Source organism: Diuraphis noxia, unplaced genomic scaffold (genome assembly GCF_037042655.1).
Source record: "Diuraphis noxia isolate RWA-SAM2 unplaced genomic scaffold, SU_Dnox_SAM2 contig0002, whole genome shotgun sequence".
NCBI lineage: Eukaryota > Metazoa > Arthropoda > Insecta > Hemiptera > Aphididae > Diuraphis > Diuraphis noxia.
Genome location: NW_028301712.1, coordinates 84577292 through 84596649, shown reverse-complemented (window position 1 = coordinate 84596649; position 19358 = coordinate 84577292). Strand labels below are relative to the sequence as shown.

Sequence of the window (19358 nt, the reverse complement as noted above, 5' to 3'; positions counted from 1 at the left end):
GAGGTTGTAGAGGTTCAACTATTAATTGAGCACAAACATTTTAGACGTAGATCATTTTTATTATTTTAATCAAATAATTGTTGCAAATGGGAAAATGTGTAATGAATAGTTTCTTGTTTATATAATACTTAAGTAATAAATAAAGCTGAAGACTTGTAGCATTTATATATTTGTTTTGCACAGTTAAAACAATTGCAGAATATGGAAAAAATACTGAAGTATAGTTCATGCATTCATAAAGATTTTTTTTGAAATTTTCCTCGTATAATAGTTATGTTTTTTGATTTTTTACACTTACACGTTTTTCCTAAAAGCCTGATAATTTTATAAATTATAATAAAATGTATTAATTAAAATTTAACACTAATAAAAATATAATTAAGAATAATAAATTTAGTTAAATATAATACAGAAAAAACTATTCTTGATCTTAATTTAAAATACATATTTTGAATATAAATGCATATTTGGTGGCTTTTTATTGCTACAAGTCTTCTGTCCTACTAATAATTAATAAAACAGAGAAACAAGGTTTGAACCTTCATTAAATTAATTTCTTGTGTTTGTTGAACAATATAAAATTATGGCAGATTCTTTGGACTTACACTTTCAACCATGTTCTTTCACTTACTAGTTGCTTCTATAATTTTGAAATATTTTAAGGTACTTTGTGTTAAGAGAATGTTATACTCGCATGTTTTGTCTCAGTCTTATTAACACGCATCAAAGCAAAAACTTTTTTTGCGTAGAACAACTTTACTCCCTCCCTCTGCATTCATGATAGAATTACCAAAGTTCCATAACGCCGGAAAATATTTCAAAGTTCTTTTTGATCGTATTTCAGCTAAAACATAGTAGATTCATAAACCTTGAAAAAATGTCGAACAATACATCTATAAGGAAACTAGTTTAAGACAATAATACTTAATTTTACAAAAACATAAAATACTAAATTCATTCAGGAAAATTAAAATAATTAAAAAGTATAATAATATGCTCTTGCCTATTTAACAATTTTTAAAATTGATCTGGCTTATTTAAAATTTAGACTCATTCGATATTTTCTCCCTTTTTCTATATAAATAATATCAAGAAGGTAAAAATGCATTCATCGGTAAGCATTTACTGCACATAACAAAATGATCTTATCCTTCAGATAACATGGTATATTGTGTAGTTGGCGCATGGACCCATTTAGTTGGGGGCTCGTGGAACGCTAAACCTAAGCCTTCTAAACATATATATTACACAATAAGTCAAGAAAAATGTGTTCTTCAGTATAAAGCAAAAAAAAAGAAGTACTTAACTATTATGCTATTTGACTTTTTCTCAAATTGCGCTTATCTTAATACTGAAAGAGATCGATATGTTATCTAATTCTTAAAGAATTAAGATAAATTGGAATTATATAAAATTAGTATAATATTAGGTTGGTAGGTATAAATGTCTAATAATTTATTATTCTAAAAACTGTACATCTACAGTGACTTCTTTGAAGAGGTTGCGGGGAATATGAATTTTTAACTATTCTCAGCTGAGAGAATTCTCTTGAGAGCGTAAATATACTTTCATTGATTTGTCATATATTTTATATATTAAAAGTAATCCAAAGTGGGCGAGGACATTCACATCCTACCAGCTACCCACAGTAGCAGATCTAGAGTTCACCCAATGGGGAGGTGGCGAATTTTCCAAAATTAAATTACTTTTTTTATAAATTCTGTAATTTATTGGAAGCTAAAATTATTTGCATTATTTCACCTATAAAATAAAATAAAAATGAAATTAATGAACTTCATAAGTCATAACTAATGCATTATGTGTAATTATTATAGTAGTATCAAAAAAATAAAAATATCAGTTTTCATCCCAATTTCATAATTTCATAGTATAAAAATAACGTAAAAAATACTCCCCTTGGAGTGGGGGCGATCGTCCAATCGACCCCCCCCCCTAGTATCCACCACTGGCTACTCTTAATCATGCCCCTGAATATTTGTAACAAATACAACTTAAATGTGATAATTTATTGGTTAAAAAAAAAGGTATGTACTAAACTTTGTGTGCTACACATTATTATTAATGTAAATTTATATTTTTATAATAAATAGTTTGTAAACATTTTCTTTTTTGTCTATTGGTTTATAAAACAAAAATCTTCACTTTAAATTTGATTTATACTAATTAAAATAAAACGCTCGAAATGTAGTAGAAATTATTGATTATTCCATCGATCATAAAAAATTATTGTTGATTTTCTTAACTCATATTTTTAATCATATTAACGAGAGACCTGGAGACCTGGTTTTACATTTTAAAGTTTTTTGATCAAGCAAATATTTATTTATCAACAATAAATTAACATTAAAAAAAATTCTTATGCCTAAATTTAGGCCAAAAAGACTCTAAATATTCAGGACATTTTATCATGCGTGAAATAAAGTCAAATAAATATTTTGTGAAAATTTAAAGTACCCCCCTAATGTTTGCTTTAATCATTATTCATTATTCATTTTTATAGTATTTTTGTATAATATTATATATTTTATGTGGAAACGAGTAGCCGAGTAATAGGATCATTATAATACTTCGTAGAGGATACAGATAGCGCTACAAATTTGAATTTTAAGCCGGAGTTAGTCCAATAAAGTTATAGTTGCCATGATTTCATAGGCTCGTCGAGTCCTCAATTTAATATTAAGTAGCAACTGGTGGTGTGCAGTGTGACACATTTCTGGTGATATGAATTATAAACATTTAATAAACGCATAATCTTACTGATTCTGTGCACCCTCATACGACACCCTAATTCCGTCAAACCTGTTCCAATATGGTTAGGCGTCAAATGGTGATGAACAGAAAATGTGATTTTATTCGTTGTTTCACCAGATTATTACACACGAGTACATTGTTGGGATTGACAATCTATTTTTAAATGCTTCGACGATTATTACTTTTTGTACTAGCATATTGTGTGTGCGAACGTAAATTCGTATATGACTCAAGCCAATCTTTTGTAAAATTGTGATAATTCAGTGGTTATGAATTTTAGAATTATAATATAAATTAGCATGAAGTATTATTTTGGATTACCTATCGTTCAATTATATAATATGTTAAGGCACTAAATATTAACATCTTTAAACTGTAAAAGTATAAGCTTTTAATTGTTGAAAAATGTATAGGTATTGACAATAGGCAAATAAAAATAAACACAGAAGTATAAGTGTATACATTTTCTGTTAATGTAATTTCGAAAGATGACATCATTTTTTTGGCACAAATAAGGCTTGGTATCCTTAATAACTAATTTTAACTACAATTTAAAAACTATGTCATCAATTCAACGAAACATCATTTATCATTAATTTGCTTAAGACATCAAAATATATTAAATAAAAATATAAAAAGAGATATTGTCGTTTCATTATGATTGATCCAAAATTAGGTTAATCACAAGAAAAGAGAATATCTCATAACAAATGAATTTCAGTATCATTATTTTTAAGCATATAAAAATTAATAATAATATACAATTAAGCTAATAACAAAATTACCTATATATATGGCATTGTGTATCATTTATATTATATAGAGTAACATTTATTATAGACTAATATTAATATTGTTTTAGGACATTAAAATATAATATCATTATTCATTATACAGTAATAAATTAAAAGTACAGAGTTTTGGAAGCTGTACAACATATAGGTATAACATAAGATGATTATCTGAAACATTTATTTTAAATATTATTTATATAATATATAAATATATATATATGTTTAATTTATGATATTTCTGTGTGTATAAAATTAGCAATTAATAAATTCTTGAGATAATCAATCCATCGAAATTGAAACGTTCTCACATCACTGTTAATAATATTATATATGGCATGAGCGGGTAATTATAGATCGAGTCCGTCATAGGGAGTCGAAATTCGATGTGTCACTACCCTGTAATAATAAAATAATTTTAATATCATAAAAAGGTTTAATGATTTTCTCAATAATTACTCTATTGTCTGGCTTGTAAAGTTTTGACTGAGGCATTAGATATGTGGAGCCTAAATCTCGTTCAACCATCGTATGACCCTCCTAGAAAATATAAATTTGTAATTAGTGCATTTTGTTTAATACTTATAATTGGTACTGTATAACAAAGTTTTATATTTAGTCAAAACATTTACAGAGTGTAATATTTGTTCATATAGTCACCAATCAACAATGCTGGCAGAACCTACCTACGTGATTTGTTTGTATTTTAGAAGTATATGAATTATCCATGTGCCTATTCAATTTCATGTTGAAAAATAATTATTTTAATATTAAATAAGAAATATGTTTCACCCTTTATATCACCACAGTCTATTGTATATACGTCTAAGTTTATTACATTAATACTTTTAATGCATTAGAGCAATTAATACAATCGTTGAAATTGATTTCATAAAACTATATAATATGTATTAAATATTAACTTATTTGAATCGACATTTTTGTAAGGGAATATCTCTTTGTGCAATTTATTGAAGAAATAAAAAACGTATAGGAAGTACACACGAATAAAGTAAACATTTTTATAAGAGAGTGTGACAAAAACACTATAACATACTTACATACATGAAACGCGATTGAAATCACGGTCGAATATAAGGTTTGTATTGGAAAAATAAAAAGTAATATTTTCAATTGAAATTAATAAATAAATAATTATTATTAGACGAAGATAAAACAAAGATTATTATTAATTATCACCATAGAAACCATAATATGTATTTTAATGTCGTGAGTCGTGATGGGTGATGAACTGATGATAGTCTTTTTTTTCACATCGTCTTTTAACGAAGTTGCATTTCAATAATTTGTTGCGTTTCTAACTGTTATTCGTTTTTACAAATTATGATCCTTTCAATAGATTTTAAATACGTACTTTTTACGTATTAGTTAAAAGTTATTCAATTTTGATTGTAACTTAAAAAATTATTTATAATATACTTTATTATTTTAATACACATTTAATCGGCTATTATAGGGTATACTGGATTTTGAGATTCAAAACATATAATGTATGATTTTACTATAAATACAAAATGCATTATGTACAAATAGCATAGTTATATTTCTTACGTCATTCGTTTTATGCGAATACTGTGATTTAGATTCATAATGACTATCTGGATGATAGCATCTAGTTGGTGGTTGTATGGTTGTCTCGTCGAACGATCTTGCAACAGATACAGTTCTAAAAAATATCAAATTTGTTATTACTTATTGACTAACAATTGTTATTTATTATTGAAGAAATAATCATAGACATAAATATATACATATTTTAATATAACAAAATATATTTATTAAGTGAATATATTTTGTTAGTTTAAGTACCTAGCAGCTGTTGTTCTGCCAGTATTAAAATCTGGTTTGTTATCTTCACGACATACGTATGCCTCGTCTAGCTCTTTAGTTTTTACAACTGTAGCTGAAACCTCGAACCCAGCAGACACTAGTGCACCTGTAATAAACAATATTTGTCAATAACATACATATTGCCAAATACATTTGTATTACAAATATAGATAATACTATTATTACCTGTGGATGGTTTTTTAGGAGCAGAATGTTTTTTACGTTGAGGTGGTTGAATTTCGACAGATCTCTGTGTAGAATCACTTGGTTTTCTGCTACTACATCTTGATCCCTGTATAACATAGAATATGAATACATTATATAGTCGTATTTCAAGCATTAAATAATTGAAAATCAGTATTTGATTACCTTTGTCGGAGTTTGTCGAGAGTCCAAATACGACATGGCTTTTTGTTCCGGTCCAAAAGTTGACATAGTCAATATGGATGGTGGAGCTTGTTGTGGTGCTGGTCGGTATTTGGCTCTTGGAATCATTACAGTAAGACTTCTATCTCGTTGTTCTAATCCACTTCGCATAGTGTTGCCTCCGTGACTTGATGGAGATGGAGTTTTCATTTGGGAATGGACGTGCGCATGAGTTTGTCTCTGCATGTTCACGACCTATTCATATAGTCATGATTTTAACATGTAATCCGTAATAATTTATACAAAACTTACTTGTTTGACATATGGAGGAGGTGTATGGTCGACGCTTGTTTCACTACCTGTATCGACACTGATCATTGCTCTTTTGTCACCTCTTGTTGTGGCTATCATGTTCCTATAACGTCTAAAACCTATTACTGGACGCTGAGGTTGGTATAGACCCATTACAGACTCTCTGGATTGCTTTTTACAACAAGCCATTAACAGACATGCAACAAGAAGCGATAGTAACATCACTCCAATGGCAATCAGTCCCAATAATAATACTGAAAATATTGTACAATATTAATAACTAATAAAATAAAGTTGGTCAGATGATTGAACAATTTACCTTTTAAATTAAACTGACAGTGTTTACCAGCATACCATTGGAAACATTCACAAATCGTTTCATCTTGGTTACTTAAATAACATGTTCCATGATAATTACATAAGTCACATCCAATAAGTTCAGCTAATAAACAAATTATAAAATAGTTTAGGTTCAATGCGTTTTTAAAAAAGTATAAAGAATAACTTACAAGAACAGACTCTGCCTGGAAATTGGGTATTATGTGAAAGGTCGGAAAATCCATCTTTGCAGCTACATGTATACGTTCCATGTAAATTAAAACATTTTGCATTATCCGAACAGTCGTGGAATTTTGAATCACTGCATTCATTAAAGTCTAAACATAAAACATTATATGATTTTGTTATGAAACCAATATAAATTATTTATAATTTTTACCCTCCGCCGATAATTGTTGTAATTGGTCTCGTGCAACAAATATGTCAGTTCCTCCTAAACTATAGTTTGTGGCTCTAAGTGATTTTTTTGTTGCTTCCCATAATTTAATATCTTCTGCATTTTCAGATAGCTTAAAAGTTTAAAAAATAATTAATAAATAAAAAATATTATTATTATAAATAAAATATTACTTGTATTATATACGAAACCACTGCTTTATCACTTTTTCCATCTGGTTCAAAACCTCCAACTATTACACCATGATAAATATCTCTTAGATCTGACTGCATTGACATACGGTTTAATCCTTCTTTAGTGGCTTCTGTCAGTTTTTGATATTGATTAGAACTAGGATCGTCTAATTGTGAAGAATATTTAATGGGATCTTTACGGAATCTGTCCAATACTAACTTCATTGTATATGTATAAGTAGCTAAACCAAATATCACGGGGAAAATTTAAAAAATGTAGAAAATACTATAATATCTAGATATTTTATCTTATAACAAATTACTCACGTTTACAAGGTCTGTCCAAAAACATTCTTGCAAAACCTGGTCTACAGACGCATCGCATTGTATTTTCCACTCTTTGGCAGATTTCATTTTTAGACGCTTTGCATTCAGGTCGACATTCAGTGTCTGATGAATGAGTTAGAATGCCACTTAGTAATACGTCACTTGGTCCTATTTCATTTGTTTCATCAGGAACTTGTATTTCTGGTGGTATTCCATTGTTTCCGCCTTTTTTATCTGTCATAACTACTAATAATGTTTCATTTTCATCTGGGGGTATATTTATTGTTTTGGTTTTTGTGCCTTCCACTACCGGCACTTGAATAACAGGGTTAGAACGTATTGGAGCTGGAACGGTAGTTGTAATTGTAGACAAGACTTGCGTGGGTTTCACTAATGTATGAAATTCGGTTACTGTGTCTACTAATGTAGATGTTTGGGTTTTGGTGAGAATAAGTGTATGAGTAGATGGTTCGAAACCGTCACTTTGTAAAACTGTTGTTTCTGTTATAGTTACTGATAATGTTTGCGTATGTGTGACAAATCTCGTTGGAAGTGATGAGCCTTGTAATTGCTTGTGGAAGTCATCCATGAATGATGGTCTTTCTGGAAGTTGTAAGATTGTAACTTGTGGTCTCATCTGTGATTTTTGCTTGGGAGTTGTAGGATTTTCAATTATATTTTCATTCGATTTATCTTCTGGCTTTTCTTCGTTTTTGATAATAACACTTATAACACTATGATAATCAGTGGTCTTACTAGTTGGTTTAATCGGTGTTGTGTGTGATTTTATAGTTCCAGTAGTAATTGAAGTCAATGCTGGGGTTTCTGTAGTGGATTGAACTGTTTCTATTTTACTCTCTGTACTTGAAATAGGGCTATATTCATTCCATTTAGTTGTATCTTGAGTAACAATTGTAGGTATTACATGTGTTATAGGATCACTAAAAATTACCGTATTTTCTTTAGTTTTTTCTTGTAATTGTGATTTTATACTCGAACCTTGGTTAAAAACTTTACTTTCTGCTTTTATTATTTCAGGTTTTTCTTCTTTATAGGTTGGTCTGTATTCCGGTCTCGGATTTAATGAAACCTCCCATTTTTTAACAGGTTCAATTTTTGCAGTTGTAGATAATGGTTTTAAAATCATTTCTTCTTGACTATTATGTGGAATTGATGGCCTTCTGTTTAGTGGTCTTTCAAATTGGTATGGAGGAGAGGTTGAAGGTTTTGGTTTAGGACGATAAGGTATCCTAGATACTTGAGGCCTTTGAGTAACATTATCATATTTTAATGAATGGGTAATAACTGGAGGAGGGGATAAGCCTAAAACTTCATTATCACGATTTGGTTTCACTATAGATGGTTGTGGTGTACTGCCTTGGCTATTCAAATCATTATTATCATGTTTAATTGTTGGCAAAGGTGGTAATTTTTCATCCATATTCATTGCTTGTTGAATATCATCTCTTGGAGGATGATTATTTACATGTTTATTTTGTTTCATGGTATTATTCGCAATTTGTTCGTGAGAATGTTGAATGTTATACTGTAAATCTGGACGATTTTCATTTGGCACAACAAAATTTCCAGGTTTTAATTCTGTTTGTTCTTTATTATTTATTGGTTGTCCGATTGATAATGTTTGTTCTTCACCTTTAAAATTACCGACAATAGGTTTTCCAGTAATTATTGGAGTTCTATCTTCATCTGACTCACTGCTATGAACTCCAAATGGTAATTCTCCAGGTCTCAAAGGCGTTTTTTTAGATTCTTGAGTTACTTCACCATCTTCAAATTGTAGTAAATCATCTTCGACTGACAATGCAGCATCGGGCTGCCTTACAAATGAGTTAACTTGAGAGATTGTTGGGGGTGTTAGATATTGATTATTTGGGCTTTGAGGTTTTAAAACCTGAACGGGTCTTGTTTTTACTTCTCCTGTTTCGTTATCATATAAAACTAAATGATGTGATTCTGAATCACCTACAGTAATACCAGCTGGAGAAACTGGGATATCAAAGTGCATTGCATTTGCTGGTATTTTTGATGCAACATTATTTGTCGGATTTAGTGTACCATAAATTTCTAATCCCACAAAACCTGGATTAACATGATTTTCAGGATATGGCTGTGGGTCGTTAAATATTTCTCCTTTGGGACCATGACCAACTGCTGGTTGATCACTGTATATTAATGCAGTTTGGCTACCATGTGGAATCACGACCTGAGCGACTTGTGATGGCTGTATATTAACTAATAATGGATCAACAGCAGATTGCTCCAAAAAAGCTGGTTGATTTGATGTAATTACTTGGTTTCCATAGTTAACCTGAGGTTGAATATCTGGGTTTGTCAATACCAATGGTTGAACATCAGTTACGAACTTGGTTGGCCAAGGATCTGGCTTCCTCAGTGGTATAATATTGACCTCTGATTTAATTGGTGCATTAGTTAGCTGATATTGAGATTGTACTCTATTTTCATGATGTCGAATAGGTTGAGTGTTTTTTCTATCAGTATGTAGTAAGGAATGTTTTATATGCTCTCTCGCGATATTATTAGGAACCGAAATTTTATCTTTGAATTGCAAAGGTGGAGGAGGTGGAGGTCTCATATCAAAAGTTATTTCTTCTTTCTTTGAATTTTCCATTGGTGGCCTTGGACCTAATACTGATGGCTTACCAATAATTACATCGCTGTTTGTTGTAATTACTTCACCGGGACTAATAGGAATTCCTCCTGATAGTAAAGACGCTTCTACAGGTGGTCTTGCTGGTCCAACATGTGGGTGTCTCTGATCAGTGTCTGGATATTGTTGGCTTTCTGATCCATCAGAATCTGCTAGTCCACCTACTGGTATATAAATTGGAGCCCGGCTTGTTGTTTCTGGTTTTACTGGTTTTGGCGTTGATTTTTGTAGCACATGAGCATTCTTAGTTTTTTGGTCATTTTTCAAATTATTTTGAATAATACCAGCAACAGCACTGATAACTGGCTTAAGAGCTGTTAAACTACTCCCTATTGTTCCAAAATCGATTAGTCCTCCGACATTAGTGTTATCTGGCTTAACGGGTATTGGATTTACAGGAATTTTTTGTTCTGATTTTGGTGGAGTGCTTTTTTTTGGTGGTTTTTGGATTTCAGTCTTTTGTGAAACTTTACTAACACTTGATGGTTTAATTGTTTCTTTAAGTTTTTCAATTGGCTTAAAACTGTTTTCATTAATAATTGGTTTTTGAGTTTCTTGAGTTTGAATATTATGAGTTGTGCTTATTTCAATTTGTTCAGTTGGCAATAAATTATTCATAGCAGTGAATTCTATTCGTTGACCGTTATCTAAAGTGGCAGTGGCAGTGATAGGTATTTTTTCATTTTGTACTGAAGAACTTATTGAAGATAAATAATTTGAATTAAAAATTGAAGTGTTTAATGATTCAGTTACTATATTCTGGACAATTTTAGTTCTGGATTTAACTTGTGTAATTGATGGATTTTTACCGTCATTATCTTTTAATAATGTTGTAAAATAAGTAAAAGTTGTTAGATAAGTTTTAGTTGCATACAAATGAAAAGGTAATTTATCAACAGTAGGTGTAGGCTGTATTTCATTAGTTTTAGTAGGCATTAGATACTTTTCTGTAACTATATCAGATGATATGGAAATATCTGATTTTACGATGGTGTGATCTCCATCTTGAATTGTATTAAGATATGTGTAAGTAACATGATAAGTTTTAGTTACATCTGTCATTGTACTTTCTTCTATTAATTTAGATGTATCCATTGTTGGCGTATTGTCTGTCTGGGTAATTATTACTTGTGTTAGTATATCTTCTGTACTTACGACTGTATAATCAGGCCCATCATTCAAAGTTTTAGTAAACGAAACTAAAAATAAAAATAAATTACCTATTAGTATTGTCATACCTTCATACTTATATAAGTATTTAATTATTCTTACCTGTGTTTAGATAGGTGTTAGTGTTATGATATGCGGGTTCAGATGGTTGTAACGGAGTGAGAAACTCATGGGGAGCTGTAACTGTGTTAGCCACAGTTTTTCGACTAGTCATTACTAGTGGAATATCACCATCAACAATAGTATTTAAATATGTATACGTTGTGTGATAGATGCCTGTTTCTAAACTTGGACTAGCTGTTAATGTAACTTGACTATGAGTTGAAGTAGGAGTTATTTTGTTTACTTCATCGGTTACAACGTTAGATACCACCTTTTCTCGACTGGATACTACTGTAGTTTCTTCATCCAGAAATGTAGTTAAATATGTATATGTAGTAAGATATGTTTTGGTAACAAATTGGTTATTCATGCTCTAGAATAAATTAATTTTATGAAATAAAAACTACAGTACGTAAAAAGAACATTGTTTGGAAACAAACTTGTTTGATGGGGTGGGGTAGCATCATAAGCATGTGATCAGTTAATGTGCTTGGAGCTAGTGTTATGGGTTTAGCTTGTGATGTAGGTAATACTCTTAGTACATTGGCTTGGCCGGGATAAGTACTTTTATCTCCAGCAACGATTACTTCGACACCATTACTCATTTTTTTTGTAGCAAAATTAAAACGCCTTTCGTCAAATGCCCTTTGTTCTTCAACTGTAATATGAAAAAATTAAGTATTAAATCAAATTCATCTTAAGGATTATTATAGAATAGCATCTTACCTTTGGCGTCAATATTATAGTCTTGTAGAATTTTTGATAAAGTAAAAGAAGAATTTTCCCTATCACCAACATTATTCATAATGCTTTGAGTTAAGTAATTTTTCGGTTTTTTTGGAAAATCAAACAGAAATACGTCCTTAGTGGATAGAAAGTTAGGCGTGTTTCTTTTTGTTCGATTTTTTGAACTCCAGATTTTAGATTTTACGACTTCCCGCTGAACTGGAGTATCAGCGGAGCCTTTCAATAAAAAATGACCGGTAGTTTCTTGATTTTGTTGAGAAGATGGTTCAACAAGTACTATGTTGACTTTTGTAGCACGGTTTTCTATTTTTACATTTTTACTTACATCACCTAATATACTTTCTAAGCTTTGAGTTTCTTCTTCGTTATATCTTTGGATTTGATCATCGTCAGTAGATGATAAAAGAATATCATCATATACAGTCGCCGTTAAATCTATTACTGATGAAGGCTCTACTTCACGTTTTCGAACGGTTGCCGTTTCATCATTACTTACTGTAGATAAAACAGTACTAAATTCTCCTGGTCTTTTACCGGATACATATAATGTCACAACACTTGCTTCCGCTGGTTGTATAGCAGGATCTGGTGGTTTTTTGGTAACAATTTTTTTTTTCGATGGTTTAGTTTCATCTTTTGAAGAGGAATCTTCATACTTTGGAGTTGGTTCAATTAATTCTTGAAGAAGTTCCTCTTGTGTAGAATCAATACTACCAATTAAAGTATTTGTTGTAGTGACTTGTCCTAGTAATTGAGCTTGAAGTAAAGCAGGTAATAGCAATGTATTTAGTTGATTATTAGTTTGTTGTACTGTAGGAGTAGTAACTATTGTTTCAGTAATATATTCAGTTGCCGTAATAACATTTGTAGAACTGTCAATCACTGTTGTTGATATGACTTTTCCCCTGAAAGTTATTGGCAATACAGTTGATGTAGAGTGAGTAACTGTAGTCACATAAGTTGTACTTTTCGTCTTGAACTCGGTTGTTGGTAACTGAGGTGTAGCCATAGCTGAATTTAAAGCTAATAATGGATTTACTGTGGGCTGAATTCCTAAGTTACCTAATAGTAGTTGTGACAGTAATAAATTGGCTAATGGAGCGTTAGCTAATTGTTGTGGCTGAATTGTATTTACTTCAGGTTTCACTTCATATATGGTGCTCGGAATTATATGAGAATAAGATGTTTTTCTTCCTCTTATATAAGTAGGAGTGAATGTTATACTACTTGTTGGTTGTTCATAAATGACAAACTTAGTTATTTCGGTCGCTCCATTTGGTAATGTTTCAGTGACTTCTCTAACAAGTTGAATTGTTGGATAACCATTTTTACCTGCTACAGTACTATATTGATGAGGTCCAAGTATTTCAATACTGGGCTTCGCCGTCAACACTTGTTTGTATTCCGTGTTTTTCCCAATAATTATAGGTATTGTTAATTCTGTTGGAATCTTATGTGTAACTGTGATTGACCCATCAAAAATAGTTTGAGTATTAGAAAACGTGTTTATATCTTCTCTGAATCTCGTTCGTGTATTTTGTCTGCGAGCCGAAGGAGTATAACGGCGGTTGTTTCGAATTGGCTCTGGTGTTGTAGTTGGGTATCTTAACCTAGATAATCTTTTAGAAGTAGTTGTTTCTTGTGGTACAGGTGGCCGTGTCCTTCTGAAATTCGATGACCTTGATGTAGTTGCCGGAGCCATTGTTGTTGGAGTCTTTTCACGTAAAGTGAATTGCGATCTTCCAACATTAGATGAAGATGTGGTGGGTGTTAACCTTTGTTGTTGTTGCTGTTGTTGTTGTCTAGATCTACTTGGTTGCCTTCTTGTGGGAGGAGGCGTTCTTACTGGTGCTGGAGTTTCTTGTTCAACATAATCATCTTCATAATAATAATCTACAGCCGTATTTTTAACTGGTTGTCTACTTCTATAACTTCTGCTATTATCATTTCTGTTTCCAAACTCTACTTGCCTTTTTGTTCGACTTCTTCTGCTATTAAAGGGCCTGATTTGAACTTGGTTATTATTAAAAGTTCGACTTCCTCTAGATGGTCGCTCAGTTTCTGATACTGCATTTGATTGTGTTTCAACTTGTGTAATAGCGCTATCTATATTATCATCAAAATCATCACCCGGTTTCACTTCTTGTTGTAATTTCTCTTCGTCAAGATTTGATTCACTCGTTACTTCTTGCTCTTGTTCTTTTTTACCAAATCCTCTAGATGGGAATAATCCATTGACTGGCTTGGGCCGATTACGTGTAATTAATGGACTTGGAGTTTTTGGTCTCTGAGGTCTAGGTGTAGTAGTAGTTGTACTTGTCGTCGTTCTTACTGTTGTTCTTGCCGGATTTCGTCGTGGTGGTTGTGTTGTTATTGAAGCTTTTTGTAATGGAGGACGTCGAAGTTTCAGTAATGGATTATTTCCTCTTCTTGATGACTCTGTTGATGTTGTTGAAGGTACAGTAAAACTTTCATCTTCCTCGTTATTAGAAATTAACAAAGTTTCATCAGGTACTAATGATGTGCTTACCTCGTTGTTATCTTGTACTTCTTCTGTACTTGTTGTTAAAGTACTTGAAAATCGATTATAATTAGATGATACTGTCGGTCGTATTCTAAACCGTGATGGAGTTGAGGAGTTTTTTATTGTTGATTCTGGTAGTTTTGAACTTGATTGTCTTTGATTTAAACTGCTTCTTCTAGCACCACCAAAACTAGACACAGAAGTTGTTGGAGATATTTTCAAAGTCGATGAAGGTGTTCTACTTTTAAAACTAACCGAAGCAGAAACTATTGGTGTATTAGCACTCTTAGACCTAGAATATTTTCGACTATTCGATGGTGATGGTGTTATTTCAGATAATTGTGATGTACTGGTTTTCCTGACACCAGAAAATCGGTTTCTGCTTGATGGTCCTAAACCCTTTTCGTTTGTTTTTAACGCTGGAGTTGCAACTATAGTCGGTGTTATACTCCTATTTATAGTAGCAGCGCTCAAACTATCAGTAGACTTCTTTTTTGGTTGAAAAGTTGGTCTTGGTCTTGATGCAAATGGTCTTATTACGGGGAATGTTTTCTTTTTAGATGAGTTCTCGTCATCGGTTTCTTCACTTTTTTCTGTTGTTGATCCATTTTCACCCTGTGAACTTTCAATTGTTGCAGGTGATGGTGATATTGGAATTTCACTTTGAAATATTTCATTAAGTTGTGTAGAAGATGCTTTCATTTCTTGAACAACAGTTGGTTGAAGTCCTATTTTAACTTTAGAATCACTTTCAAATTCTTGTGTATATTTTCCATCAATCACTTTTCCAATTACTTTAGTTTCATAATAAGTTGTACTAATATCCTTAACACTAGTTCCTTCAATTAAACTTATTAAGCCGGTACGATACGTTTTTGTACCTAGAACTGTCGTTGAAGGTTCACCAGTTTTTTTTTTGTCGTTAACCTTGATTGACGATGTACTTTCAATAACTTGAGCATAAAGTTGATCAATATAAGTACCAAGTGCTTTTGTTGTATAGAACGTAGTACTTACTCCGTCGGCATCAATGATTTTACCTTCATTTAATGCTACAACCCCAGTACTTTTACTGTTAATTTTTACATCGCTTGGTGATGTATTTTTTATGATATTCGACTTACTTTCAAGTATTTGAACATATAACCCATCAATGTAAGTACCATAAACATCTGTGGAGAATAATGTGGTTTCTCCGTTGCTAACTTTAACTGATGTAATTGAAGACAATGATCCTGTAGGTTTTAAAACTGCAATTGGTATACTTGTATTTAATGGTTGCCCTGGTGTAGTTTTAATAACACTATCTTCACCTTCAGTATCCTCGTTGTTCATATTTTCTTCGGGTTCTGTAGTATTTAATATATTAGTTATTGTTTCCAATCTACTATTAACTACTGTCTCATTATCAAGATAAGATGTTGTAAAATAAGTGAATGTTGTAAAGAATGTTGTAGGTTTGGTTGGATTTAGTTTTTCAGTGGCTATTAATTTAGTCGTAGATGATGGTTTTATTGTTGGTGTTATTAAAATGCTATCAGAAACAGAAGATGATACAACATTAGTTGAAGTATCTTCTCGACTTGTTACTAATGTACTTCCATCTTTATAAAGAGTAGTCCAATATGTGTAAGTAGTGAAAAAAGTAACTGGTAGTGTGGTTTCGTCGATGCTTAAAGTATCTATTTCTGTTGGTTCAACTATTGGAGAAGCAACATTTGTTATAGTTTCAAATCGACTGACAACTTCACTAGAAGAACTTCCTTTATAAATTGTTGTGAAATATGTATATGTTGTGAAACTAGTTTGTAATTGATGTGTAGGGGATGATTCAATATTCTCATTTGTTTCAGAACTTTCCATATCTTCATCTTCGTCATTTGAAACTTTTCGTTTGATATTATTTGATGAGATGGACTTTGTATCTGTTATCACCGATTCACCAATTACGTCATTTAAAGATTTTTCATCGTCTATAATATTATAATTAGTGCGGTTTCTAGTAATTGTCATATCATATTTATAAGATGGCGTAATTAATTTTTCGTTTTTTTTATCTTTTTTAGAATCCATTTCTTCTTTTTCTGTTTCTGTTTCTTCAGTTACAACTTCTGGATCATCCATTGGTTCTGGCGTTGTATTTGATAATTTTAGCACTGTGGGTTTTATTTTATTTTTCACTACTGTGGGTTGAATAATTTGTGAAAATGGAATATTTGATGACTTAATAACATTAGTGTACACTTCAGTGTGACTTTTAAGGTTAGTCGACCCATCTGATGAAAGTGTTGTAAAGTACGTATATGTTTTTGAAAATGTTTTTTCAACACCATCATCTAATGGGGGTGTAGCCAACTCTCTTTTGAAGTCTACGGAGTCTAGAGTTGAAGCAAATAAATCATCAACTGGTTTATGCAGAAAAGCAGACGATGGTCTTCCCGAACCAACGCGTGTAGCTAATACTCTTGGACTTCTTGCTGTCTCGTATACCATTGTATTCAGTAAGCTACCTTCTTCTCGATCAAAAAGCCCTGCTACTGCAGGGTCTGTAGCCAGAAAATCTTTTTCTAAAGTGGATGTAATAATATTTGTTACAACTTCTTCTCTACTTAAAACACTAGTAGTTGATTCTTGGAAAAAGGTTGTCAAGTACGTGTATGTTGTATATAATGTCTTAAACAACAATTCCACTTCTTCTTCTTCTTTATCTTCTTGTGGTTTAATTGTTATAGGGCTCATTTCAGTCACTATTTCATCATTAGATTCTTTAATAACAGATTTTTCTGTCGTTACTTCCTCTTTTACTGGGATAGTTGTTAACTCAAAAATATCTTTATCTTCAGATTCTTTTTCAGTTGTAATTGTCATCTCCTCCGTTGTAGTGTATTTCATATCATCTTCCTCAGGAGTAGTTGTAGGAATACTTTCAGTTGTAGTTGTAGTCGTAGTCGTAGTCGTACTCATAGTTGTAGTCATTGTATTTTCAGTTAAATGAGTAGGTTCTGGAGATAGTACAACCCTTGATTTTACAGATGTAGTTGTTAAGCTATCATCTACTGGTATAAAGAACGTTGTTAAATATGTGTATGTTTTATACAATATGTTTTCTGTAGATGAAGATGGCGATACAACTTCTTCTTCCGGTGTTGTAGAAATTTCATCTTCGGATTCAGTTGTCATTTCATTTATATTTTTTTCAGTTGTCACCTGAGACTCAGTTGTCACCTGAGACTCAGTTGTTGTAGGAATTTTTGTCATCGGTATTTCAAGTTTGGCCAGCTTGGTTGTTTGTGATGGTTTTGATAGTAATGTTGATACGGTTTGTTCCAGCTGTGTGTATTTACCATTAGTATACGTACCATAAAAGAACGTAGTTAGTCTGGTTGTCTTACTATCTATAACATCCACACCTCCAATTGTTTTCAATAATCCTAATGCTTCTTGTTCATTATTAAATACTCTTGTAGTTTCTGAAATACGACGAGATAGTGGTTCCGTTGGTAAGGTCATTGTTTCTTCTGTTGTTGTAATACTAGACTCTAATATATTACTATACTCAGATTTCTCCGTAGTAGGTTCTAATGTCTTAGTGGGAAGTAATGTTACAGATTTCGTCGGACTTATTATATCTTCCGGTCGAAGAGTTGCTGCTCCTTTAATGCTTGTTATACCTGTGGCTTCAGGTATTGTTGGAGTTTTGGGCATAAATATTATAACTGTATTGCCAACTGTCGTCATAAAATCTGCAAATCCAAAATACGTGACAGTTTCGTATTTTTTTATTTCTACTGGTTTAAGTCCATTTCTAAACAAATTTTTTGATGACCTTAATTTATTTCGAAACGAGTCTTCACGCTTGGTTGTATATTCTACTGCAGGCAAATAATCTTCATCATTATTTTTTACCGTAAACGTCGGCAATCCATTTTTCGCATTCACCTTTGCTGGTTTAATGGAGTCTGGAGTAAAATGTTTCCTGATTGATACTTCTTGCCTAACAGATATATTTGATTTGTCAATCGGTTCTGGAGTGGTTGATAATTCAAGCTTTCTTCCTTTAATTAAGTTTGTTTCTTCTTCTTTAGTATTTTCAAATACCTGTGGTTGTCCTAGGTTGTCTAATATAGTTTGTAAGTTAATTTCTGGGGTGTCATGTCGATTTGTTGGTTTAATATTGTCATAAAATACCCGAGAACCAGTACTAACTATATGTGCATAACGGTCACCAACGGTGGTTCCAATAACATGGGTTGCATATTCAGTAGTAACACCGTCCTGGACAAATGTTCGTGCCATGGAAGACAATAGTCCAAGTGTCGGGGATGTCTTTTTCTTGCCATTGTCGTCCACCAATAGGACAGTCACATCTAAACCATAGAGGGGTAGCAAAGTTAGAGCGACAGAACAGGCAAGAAATTACACATACATCAGTATATAATATAATATTTTTATATACAAAAGTAAAGCAGCAATTATTATTAGAACGAGTGAATCATCGTACAGAGTTAAAATATTTATATTCTTTAAAGATTAAACGATATCTCTATTATAATAATTCATATTATGCACGATAAATAATGCTTAATTTCTAAATTTCTGATCAACAAAAATAATATTTAAAAAATATCATTTTAAAACAATACAATCTCGAAAAATATTTTAGGTATAATGTACGTACACAAAAGTTTTTTTCGGTTATTATAAACGTTTAGTTAATATTCACTCGTTCCATAAAATGGCTTAACAAACCTCTACCAATGTTATTATTATGTTCACAATTATTTTATAATTAATTTAC

The 19358-nt window shown here is 31.7% G+C and overlaps 1 protein-coding gene across 1 annotated transcript in view; it reads right to left on the bottom strand.

The window, feature by feature from the left end:
• Positions 1 to 3221: 3221 nt before the first annotated feature.
• LOC107166746 (uncharacterized) overlaps positions 3222 to 19358 on the bottom strand; it is an 82237-nt gene continuing 66100 nt past the window's right edge. Inside the window, exons 3-17 of the mRNA XM_089221547.1 lie at positions 12016 to 18927; positions 11730 to 11947; positions 11290 to 11662; positions 7329 to 11216; positions 7002 to 7243; positions 6811 to 6940; positions 6602 to 6748; positions 6412 to 6534; positions 6093 to 6346; positions 5784 to 6035; positions 5601 to 5706; positions 5394 to 5520; positions 5136 to 5250; positions 4023 to 4103; positions 3222 to 3962 (exon numbers count right to left, since the gene is read on the bottom strand). Coding sequence (XP_089077673.1) covers positions 3930 to 3962; positions 4023 to 4103; positions 5136 to 5250; positions 5394 to 5520; positions 5601 to 5706; positions 5784 to 6035; positions 6093 to 6346; positions 6412 to 6534; positions 6602 to 6748; positions 6811 to 6940; positions 7002 to 7243; positions 7329 to 11216; positions 11290 to 11662; positions 11730 to 11947; positions 12016 to 18927 — 13001 coding nt within the window. The 3' untranslated portion in view covers positions 3222 to 3929. The remainder of the gene's footprint in view (positions 3963 to 4022; positions 4104 to 5135; positions 5251 to 5393; positions 5521 to 5600; positions 5707 to 5783; positions 6036 to 6092; positions 6347 to 6411; positions 6535 to 6601; positions 6749 to 6810; positions 6941 to 7001; positions 7244 to 7328; positions 11217 to 11289; positions 11663 to 11729; positions 11948 to 12015; positions 18928 to 19358) is intronic.